Source organism: Labrus mixtus, chromosome 23 (assembly GCF_963584025.1).
Source record: "Labrus mixtus chromosome 23, fLabMix1.1, whole genome shotgun sequence".
NCBI classification, from domain to species: Eukaryota; Metazoa; Chordata; class Actinopteri; order Labriformes; family Labridae; genus Labrus; species Labrus mixtus.
In genome coordinates, this window is record NC_083634.1 from 15,464,812 (window position 1) to 15,475,500 (window position 10,689).

The following is a 10,689-nucleotide window of genomic DNA, read 5'->3' on the forward strand; positions in this document are numbered from 1 at the left end:
ATGAAGAGAGTAGCACCCCTGATTCAGGTCGCCTGATGAGTGGGACCTATTACTGATGCTACTACGGTGGTCGGTATGTGCGAAAAAGCCCACAAAACACCAGATTATGAGGCTCTGAGGCCTCCTGTGACGGGCTGAGAAGGTTTTTCCTATGATCTGATACCTCGGACCGCAGATAACAAACTAACGGAAGAACATGAGCTAATGTTCTGTTGGCCCAGTGATGCTGTGCTGCACTGTCAGGTCACATTTGATCGTTTTTGACGTTTTTTCTTGTGGCATGTTGGTGTGATTTTTTTTTTTTGTGCGAGTGGACACAGAAATGTACTTCATGTACAGTAAACAGACACTTGCACATACATGTAATGACATCTTGTGATAAAAATAGGGAATTTAAAAGACAAAACTTCTATTCGATCTATTCTTCAAACTTGAGATTGGACGAGGTGTTTTCAAAGCTTAAATCTACAACACATGATCACAGCAGATAAAGATGATTGTAGAAATGATGTTCTCCATGTTGTGTGAACTCTGCTTCAAATAGAAAAATCTTTCCTCCACTCAGGTCACAGACACACCTACACATTCACACACTGATGGTAGAGGTTGCTATGGGAGACCATCAGAGGTAACTAATCCCATCTATACACGTTCATATGCTGCCAACGAAGAAATCCGAGGTTAACTGTCTTGCCCAGGGACATATCAGACATGTTGCTGCAGGAGCTGGGAATCGAGCCCCCGACCTTCTGGTTGAGAGATGATGACTCTACCACTGAGCCACAGCCGCCCCATTTACTCAATGTCTATAGATAATGACTCATCCTGTCATAGAGCAGTGATTTGTTGTATGTTTTATTTAAAATCCTCAGTTTCTGGAGCACGACCAGGACAAAATAACCAAATGAGAGGTTGAACGGTGATGAATCATGTATGATAATTCCGTCCCTTCCCACTTTCTCTGCCCTCCATCTCACCTCTATTAGTCACCGCATGGATGTGTCATTGTTTCTATCTCTTCGGAGGTTCATGCCCACTGAAGCACAGCGAGGTGATCTCCAGAGTGCCAAATCTGTGCCAAGATACAAGACCTTGAATTCTAAACCCCCCCCCCACTCCCCCCAACCCCCCTCCGCTCAGAACACCCTGTTCCTCGTTCCCCAGTGGACGCCACCTTCTACAGCCGGCGTGTGGGCCACATGACGGAGCTGACCCCACCTCCACGCCACCGCCGACCTCGGGGATGTATAAATAAAGGAGCAGAAGGAAGAAGAGGAACCAGTAGCTGAACAGACCAGATGAAGATGAAGATGGAGCTCACAGGGGTGAACTGGGTGCTTGCAGCTGCAGGGTTTCTCCTGTGGACCAGTGGAGGGCTTGCTGCACCCATGGAGTGCCACTTTGACTCCAGAGGTGAGACCACAACCGCTTTAACGTCCTCTGAGTATTTGTAAACTGAAGCAAAAATGAACTCCTCTTTTTGTTTTGTTGCAGCTTTGTGCGTGTTCGAGGGGAGGCAGTACGCTCTGGGGGAAACCTGGATGGACAACGCGTGTATGCAGTGCACCTGTCTGCACCCTGTAGGAGTGGGTTGCTGTGAGACGTGAGTACACACACACACACACACACAGTGAGGTGTCCAGATGACTGCAGTCACTGTATTGCAGATAAAGGAAAGATGACGTCAAAGTGGTGGATCTAAAACGGTTTGTCTGAACGAGGACATTCATGTTTTAAGAACATGTTTTTTGATTGTTTACTTCAGTGAAAGTTGCAGCAGTGCTTCATGTAAGAAGAAAAAAAAAGACTCTTTTGAAAGTCCTGCATTCAAAACTGTGCTGAGGTACGAGCAGTAAAATGATGTGTTAAAAAAGTAGTCATGATTCAACTCTGAAAGGTTGACTTATTTTATACTCATTAATAGAATATAACATCATCACTAATGTAAACAGAACTGTATGGTACATTAGTTGTAGTATAATATTTAGATAAATTACAACATCAACGTTGAGCACATGCTGACATACAGACTAATAGTTTGCAGAGTAGTTCTTTCTATTGTGAAATAAATGTAGGGGCGTGAACACTGGGATATTTCCTTCAAAATCTATTAATAGAAGGAAATAGCACAAAATGTGTTAATAAGCAAAGTGAAAGTAACTGAGAGCTCTGCTTCACTTCATTGCTTCAGCAGTTGTATTTAAATATTTTCAAACACTTAAAAATGACAATATTTTTCACCTTTTTTAAATTTGTTTCTGACTAACATGTGCATGCAGAGGTCTACTATTAAAAAGGTGACTTTAAAAACATGTATGGAAACATGAAAACACATTTACATAGACACACAACTGAAGTGTGGACAGAGTCAGGGTGTGATGAAAGTCCTCTGAGCTGAGGTGGTGGACAGGTTTCAAAACCCACTGAAACCCTTTCCACCACTTCTTCATGCGTCACATTTATTTAAGATACAAGTGCGTTTTAAAATAAGTAAGCCTTAACAATCTGAGGCCCTGCGTCTAACTGTCTAGGCTGCATCGACCGGTGGACTTCCCCGCGTGGTGCCGGGTGCGGGTGGAGCCGGTGACCTGCAAAGTGTCCCTGGTCCAGACAGCGGACCCCCGTCTGCCCTGCTCCCCATACGAGGACATGAAGGACCCGAGCCACGGATCTCTGCAGCTGCAGCAACATCTGGAGGGGTAGAAAACTCTCCGGCAATCATCTCTCTCTTCAGTCTCTAGAGGGAAACCAATCCTCACTCTTTTACATTTTACACACAAACTGTACTTAAATATAAATATATAACATATAAAGCATCTGTAATGTTTGGATTGTATCTCCAATGAAGGAAAAGAAAATGTTAAAGTTGAACTGCAGTGTTTTAAAGCAGATATTAGGATCTGATACATGAAACATTTAGTATATATTTAATATATTTAGTTATTATAGTATGCTTTTTGTCCTTTAATGTCTGATATAAGCTTCATACTAAAATGTAGAAGCTGTATTCTTTTACTACAGGTTGTTTGGGGACATCTTTATACCATTTATTTTCTTTACTATCTACTTAATGTACATATAAACAAATATATATGTTTATTAATATATATCACTGTGTGTTGGGTCTGACCTGTTCTCTGCTGTAACACATTTAACTTTCAAATAAAAAACTCTGTTCATAAAGAGAAACTGTGTTTATTTGAAGAAAAGAATAAAACACCACTTATCATCTATTCCTTTTGAAACACACTTTTAATAAAGTTTGATTTTGTAGTATTTACATCTCAGTTCAGTTGTTGCTCAAACAGTTAAAACAGAAAGAAAAAAAAACACCACAGAGATATTTTGCACTTTTGTTAATGTTGGACACACTTAAAGTTAGATGAACTGCACGACTCAGATCAGCAAAATGTAAGTGTTGGTAACAACAAGAAACACTTCTCTGTTTCTGGAATGTTCATCTCTGTACAATTTGTCATCAGGAAAGAAGAAATGTTTCTTTCTCTGTCATGAAAACACACACACACACACACACACACACACACACACACACTCACACTCACACTCACACTCACACTCACACTCACACTCACACACACACACACACACACACACACACGGTCAGATATTAATGCTGTTGGTCCCTGTAAAGTGGGACATGGAGGACGCCAGGGCCGGGTTGGTGGGCAGGACTTTGATTGGAAGATCCCAGCTGAAGGTATCCACGTTGACATGCTCCGCCCCGGTCCAAACCGTGACCTCCGATTGGTTCTGCAGCACAACGGGCGGTTCCATTGGATCCCGAGCCGTGACGAACTCAAAGTGAAGTCGCCACCTCAGGATCACTGAACAGGCGGAGGTAAATGAAGGTTAATAAAGTGACACTGAGGAGTTAGGAAGGAGCTGCGTCCTCAGTAACCTTCAATGTTTGTAAATAAAACAGTGTAATATTTCCGCCTGCTGCTGACTGACCCGTGTCTGTGCTGAACCCCGGTGTGACGTTTAGAGGGACGGGGAGGGAGAAGTGACTGGAGGCCGTGTGGAGGCACGACTCCATGTGCCTCCCGTGTCCCGTCACACTGACAGGTTGTCCAGGACGCCGCTGGTAAGGCTGCTGGATCTCCTCCTCACTCTGAAGGCTCACTGAATACTTCAAGACAAAGGAGCAGGTACACGGGGTACTATGAGTCACACTTTGTTTAGATAAAAACAAACAAAAAAAGAAAAAGTGCAAAAAAAACAAACAAGCCTGTACCTGCAAACAGGGAACGTCTCCTTCTGAGAAGTTGAAGGTGCCGATGATGTCCTCCCCGAGTCTGTAAACCGTCTTAAACATGCAGAACTTTGCAACTTTCCCTCGACTGTCGGTGATATTAAACATTTCTGGACAAAAAAAAAAAAAAAAGAAGTTAAACGTGGATATAAAGATGTAAAAAGTCAGAATTACAACTCAGAAAAGCTGTTTTATAGAAATCTTTTATCTACAGCATTTCCAAAGATGCTGTTAACAGATTTGATTTCTCACAGTCAAACGGCATGTCTCTTTTTATTACATGTGTGTATGTAACATTCTCAGCTGATTTACTCAAATCTGTTAATGTCAGGGATTCAAAGATTCAGCCAGTGTGACAGAGCAGTTTTATTTATTGTAATAAACGTAACTTTCAAAAGTTAACAGCTTCAGACCATAATATGAATATATTCCATCCCAACTATAAACCTTTAATTGACTAAATCAGACTGAAGCTTGCAGCGACATGAATGTGAAAGATAAAAGTGTCGGAGGATGTGACTCACGGGGGCAGCGTCTGGATGTGCTGACCATCAGCATCTCCAGAGCTCTCTCTAAGGGGCGAGCGTCCCTGCGGCTCGCTTCCTCTTCCTCCAGGAACGGGTTAGAGGGGGACACTTCCTCATCCTGGGGAAACGGAGGCTCTGGCATGCCTTCAGGACAGATGTGATTTTAACAGCAAGTCTGGTTCACATGTTTAAGTCACTTTATCATTACTGCTCATCAACTTTAAAGTGTCCCGTAACTGGATATGATAACAATCTAGACGTCCAACATGGATCTGGTTGTTGCTCTAGTTGTCCCGTCATGTTATTGTTATTATAAGACAAGCTCCTCTCACCTTGCAGAACCAGCACTCTGAAAGGGACTCGGAGCAGTTTGATGGGAGAGTTGACTCGCTGGCAGCCGATGGTTAGTTTGTAGACGTATTTCACCGCCTGACCGCGGAAACTGGGAGGACCGTCCACTGGAACCATCTCACTGTAGGAATCTGAGAGGACGGAGTAAGTGTGTTAGACAGTTTGAATCACACACAGAAACAAATGTTTAATGTTTTGTAAAAAAAAAAAAATACTCAAAATGAATCATTTAAAATTCTATAATAAAAAGGAACGTAGTTGTTATTTCTTGCTTTAAATCCATTTGTCACAGCTTTATGACACTTTTTGAGTGACACTAGTTTTCTCATCTGACTTGTTTACACGTATACACACACACACACACATACAGGTTTTACTCTCCCCGGGGTCCAGACGCAGGTCACAGAACAGTATCTTAGGCGGAGTGTCCAGCACACACTGCCCTCGCTCTCCTGTGGAGGAAAGGAATCGGTAGACTTTTGGTTTGCGGCAAAACCTCCTTAATTTATTCAGTTAATCACAAATTCTTCCTGTTTGATGTTTTCACATCACAGGTAGTCCTGACCTCTGCTTGGAATAAGCACCGTGTCGCTCTCAGCCTGGACGTCCTGTTTGTTGCCCTGAGCCGGCAGGGCCACTCGGCTCTCGCTGGCGTGAAACTGGCAGTGGATTTGGGCACTGGCCCAGGCCAGCATTTCACTGGGACACAATCAAGAAAAAAAACAAGAGTCACGCAAAAGCATTCGCAGCTTGATGATCAGTCTGTTGCGGCCAGTGCACTGTTCTCTGCTGTGGTCTGCTGGGGGAGCAGCATTGGAGCTGGTGACACTAAGTCAAAGTCAAAGTCAACTTTATTGTCAATTTCAAAATATGCCAGACATACAGTGGAATCGAAATTGCGTTTGTCTCCGACCCGCGGTGCAATACAACCAAAATGAGGTAAAAAGATAAAATAAAATGAGGTAAAAATAAGATAAATAATATTTACAGTAATAAATTCTAAATTGTGCAAAATGGTAAATAAAATAAATAAAATACAATTTTAAGAAAAAGTAACTTGTGCAATATGTGCAGTGTGCATTAAACTGATTGATAATTAGTTATTATTCCAGAGTTCTTGGTGGCAAACGGGAGGGGGTTTCAACATAAGAGACTGGACAAACTCATGAAGAAGGCCTGCGCTGTGATAGGCTGCAAGCTGGACTCTTCTGTAGTGGTGACAGAGAGGAGGACTCTGAACAAACTGTTATCCATTATGGATAATCCTGATCACCCTCTGCACACCGTACTGGACAAACAGCGGAGCAGCTTCTCCAACAGACTGATCCGACTCCGCTGTCACGAGGACAGATACAAGAAATCTTTTTTACCGAAGGCCATACCTCTGTACAACAGCTCAGAGAACTGTCATCATGATGATATCTGTCTCTCCATACTGTCATCTGTTCTGCACATGTTAAATTTACAAATGATCCCTGCACTCAAGTTCACTTCATTTGTCTGTCTACTCGCCGTTATATTGAATAGTTTCTGCTGATAATATGTCTACACTCATGCACTTTAACTTATGTCAATACTGTCCATTTACTACTCTGTTTTTGCACATTTACATTTAATCTTCCATATTTAATCTTCATATTTAAGACTAGTAATGCTTAGTTAAATCCTGGTTGTATATATTCACATTCTTAGTTTTGATATTTTTGGTACTTATTTACTTTGTATTTAATATTATATTATGTTTAGATTATTGTGTTTTTTTACTCATATTGTGTGTTTGGATAACCTGCTGCTGTAACGCCACAATTTCACAGTTTGGGATCAATAAAGTAATTCTATTATATTATTCTATTCTAAACTGTCGGTACAACGATTGATTTAAGTGTCCTGTATGAGACACAGACACATCGCATGAGGAGTTAGGAGACAAGTAAAAAATAAGACACAAATTCTACGAGAAAACGTAGTATGGTCCCATATGCAAAGTTAAAACGCTGTAATATGTCCTAGGCGAGGGGTTCCCAAACTTTTCAAAATAGCGATGCGAGATCCCCTTCTGTCCCTGGAAGTGGTTAAAGCATAACGGTGCACACAGCAGCACGCACTAATGGGGCCGATCCTAAACACTGACATTAGAACAACAATAAAAAAATACAGCAGACGTAAACTAATCGAACAACATTTTTTGTATTTAATTTCACAATAGTAGGTCAAATATGTGATTTCCAGATTGTTTTTGTTTTTGGAAGGCAACTCACGACCCCACTCCCAGTGTCTCGCGACCACCTAAGGGGTCCCGACCCCCACTTTGGGAACCACTGTGTATTACAGTTTGGCCCTTGTATGAGCTTGATGTCATTTCATGCTGCTTGTTTGTGTAGTTTTAACAGTTTTGCATCGTCATGTGTGATAAAAAAAAAAAAGAGTCCTGTCTTACCTGCTGGCAGAGGTGGAGAGATGGGACATCGGGTTAGTGAAAGTTATGAGACACTCCATGAGCTCCCCGGCGAGGAACACGGGGCCCCGGGCCATGGAGGCCACCACCTCGATCATCTGTAGAGTCAGACACCAGCAACCTTACTAACAACTAATAAAGTAAACAGATGCATGGACAGCCCAATACTTTGTTAAGATAACAATGCAGTTAAACGCTAGTCAGACTAAAAACAAACATGCAGAATGTGATTTTCTTTCCAGGGGAACTAGGAGCAGCTGATCTAGCGCCCCAGCTACAGTAAACAAAAAGCGGAGTGATTGTATTTCCGGTGCTGCACAACCAAGAGTTAACCATGGGAAGTAAAACACCTAAATAAATACGTAGAATAAACACGGTAATCTATATGGTCTTTCAGGTCGTGTTTTGTTTACCGTCTTTTAGGTATAACAATCTTTAGAACACATTTCTCAAAACTAAAATAGAAATAAAAAAATTTCGGAAATGTTTTTTTGTCGGCCAGTTGCAAAAACGTCCCGTGGCACTTTTAACGCGAGGTGGGATGTTGCTATGGTAACAGGTGGAGAAGCTTAAACTTAGTATTAAGAAATTGCCTTAATGTTCGCGTATTTTCACCGTAGGTTCTAGATAACTCGTCAGTTAAAGATATTCGTGTTAATACATCCATCAAAAATGTCATGTCTATCTTTTAAAATTAATATTTGAATTGTCGAGATGACCGACCACCCCTTTCTACTCGCAATGGTACAGGCTCAGCGGCGACTGTACTTTTGCAGGATTTCAATGTGTCCCTAAGTAATGCTTGTCAGGCACCACATACTGAAAGGCTGGTGGGCAATTTTGACTCCGCTTAACGTCAGCAACATTATCTGTCCTTTGTTTTTTTTAAGTGAATCCAAGATAAGTATATTAGCTAAGGTGTGTATGCCATAACCCGACAAAGTAGATGGTTCCACGAATGCAGCCGGAAAGATATTGTTACCTGAGAGATCGGGAAGAGGGAAAAAAATCATTTGGGTGCATTGAGCGAAGTGCTAGCAGAAGCTGCAGGGTTCTGGTTCTGACAGAAGTCGGTTTTCAGCAGCAGTGGGATGTCGCTTTCTCTCCGGTATTTTAAATAACAATTATATATTGCCTCCTTCCTTTAAGTGCGAGTAAGCTAGTAAAGGCAGCTACTGATCCCGGACTTTAAACAAAGGTAAATGGAGTTCACATAATTAATGGTTAAGGTGTCAGTCTGCGGCTTTGCAGCGAAACCGCCGGTTATTGAGATGCATGCTTGATATCGGCCCTCCTTTATGTTCACAAGGTGCAATTAATACTGACTTGTTAATCATTATATCATTGTGTTGCTCTTGTTTTAGGTGCTAAATGAATGGGATCGGCATCCTTAATACTTCCTGACGGGTTTCTGTTGGCATCTATCCATCCAGCCAGATCTGGACTTCATGCAAAAGTGTGGCAAAGTGTTGTGTCATCTCTAAACACAGGAATCAAGAGGCTGGTGCAAAATGTCCCCTAGGATGTGAACCTGCTGAGCTGTGGGGGATATATGCACTTGTGGACTGGACAATTATAATGGCACTAGGACCTCCTACCTGAAGGAGCAATCATTACCCCCCCCCCCCCCCCCCCTGCTCCCTGGAGGTATTCAGTGTTGTCAAGTTAACAACCGGTTTACCAAACAGAAAAGACTCTTTTCTGATCCACTCAGATACTCCAAAGCCTCATGCCCTCTGAAACTGACTGTTGACAAAAGGCGGTGGAACCGGCACACTACTTGAAACGCTCAGTTTTTTGCTGCACAATCCTGCGAAGATGACTTCAGACTGGGGTGAGAAGTCCACTGCAGACCTGATGAGCAGGTACGTCTCCAAAGAGACGGGATGTGGCGTGCCCGAGGAGGGTTGGCGGATCTGTCTGGCACACGAGTTCAAGGAGAAGAGGAAGCCCTTCCAGGCCAAAGACGTCTCGCTGTCCAATGTTCTGGAGCACGTCGGCCTTGGGATCAGGTGAGACCTTCAGGCAAATCTGCTCGTGTTGAGTTTAGTCACCTTGTTTAAACAACACACACACACACACACACACACACACACACACACACACACACACACACACACACACACACACACACACACACAGGGACAAGAATTGTGTAAACTAAAGCCCCACATTACAGCAGTTTAGCAGTTTGACCTGACTTGCAAAGACGTTCCCTCAATTGAAAAACTCTGAAAAACATACAGAATGAACAACAAATACCCAAACGATTAAAGGGTTAATGCAATAAAAAGGCGTATTAACATTCCTAACAGTTATAATAAATAAGTGGAAAAACCTGTTCTATATAAGGAAGCTTGGAGAAATAAAAACTGATTAAAAATAGATGTTCATGAAGGGAACATCGGTGGATCTTCAAATGGATTAAAATAGGATTTAATGTGAAACAAGAATTAATTAATCACTAGGGTTGTGCAGATTTGATGGATATGAAGCATTTGAGGAGAGTCCATGAATAAAACACTGACGTACAAAAGATCAAAAAATGATTCGTGTGTTTTTGTGTTTATTCAGCAAAATCTTTCTGAAATACAAAAACAGTTTACATAAATGTTTTAATTCATGACAGAATTGTAACTCTTATAAATGATTATGCTTCGTCCATGTGAATACGGGACTGGGAGGAATAACTGATGAGTAATGGATCCAATCCTTTGAAGGACTCAAAAACAAAAACAGACATTTTCCAAATTGATTTTGCATTTCACTCGTCTTTTCTTTTCTTCTTGTTAGAAGTCTAGAAGTTACTTTAGAACCATTTGTAGTCATTATAACTTTACTTTTTCCTGCACAAAGTTCAGGAAACGAACTGTGCAAAACCATCCAAATTCATAGTTTATTAACATGTTATAACCTCTGAGCACAGCTTTAAGATTTCTCCCTCTATCTGCACACTCTAGTCTCAGTTTACACTTCCTGTACGACATGGCAACCCGATGTCTACGAGCGATCAACCTATGAAGTCAGTTTCCGTTTCTGTGCGCAGATGGCACGAGCAGCCGCGATCAAAGGGTTGAAAAGTT

At 41.9% G+C, this 10,689-nt stretch overlaps 3 protein-coding genes across 3 annotated transcripts in view; 2 read left to right on the forward strand and 1 right to left on the reverse strand.

Annotated features, from left to right (window-relative positions):
- Positions 1 to 1,162: 1,162 nt before the first annotated feature.
- Positions 1,163 to 3,189, forward strand: msmp1 (microseminoprotein, prostate associated 1). The gene is made up of 3 exons (XM_061031651.1): positions 1,163 to 1,413; positions 1,495 to 1,603; positions 2,532 to 3,189. The coding sequence occupies exons 1-3, from the start codon at positions 1,299 to 1,301 to the stop codon at positions 2,701 to 2,703; spliced, it is 396 nt and encodes a 131-aa protein (XP_060887634.1). The 5' UTR covers positions 1,163 to 1,298; the 3' UTR covers positions 2,704 to 3,189.
- A 44-nt stretch (positions 3,190 to 3,233) lies between these two features.
- rgp1 (GP1 homolog, RAB6A GEF complex partner 1) lies at positions 3,234 to 8,024 on the reverse strand. Its single transcript, XM_061031650.1, has 8 exons — positions 7,589 to 8,024; positions 5,717 to 5,850; positions 5,520 to 5,603; positions 5,133 to 5,282; positions 4,798 to 4,944; positions 4,256 to 4,383; positions 3,973 to 4,150; positions 3,234 to 3,845 (listed from the first exon to the last, which is right to left on the reverse strand). The coding sequence occupies exons 1-8, from the start codon at positions 7,702 to 7,704 to the stop codon at positions 3,622 to 3,624; spliced, it is 1,161 nt and encodes a 386-aa protein (XP_060887633.1). The 5' UTR covers positions 7,705 to 8,024; the 3' UTR covers positions 3,234 to 3,621.
- Positions 8,025 to 9,396: 1,372 nt separating this feature from the next.
- The window catches only part of gba2 (glucosidase, beta (bile acid) 2), a 16,987-nt gene continuing 15,694 nt past the window's right edge, over positions 9,397 to 10,689 (forward strand). The window contains exon 1 of the mRNA XM_061031649.1: positions 9,397 to 9,618. Coding sequence (XP_060887632.1) covers positions 9,425 to 9,618 — 194 coding nt within the window. The 5' untranslated portion in view covers positions 9,397 to 9,424. The remainder of the gene's footprint in view (positions 9,619 to 10,689) is intronic.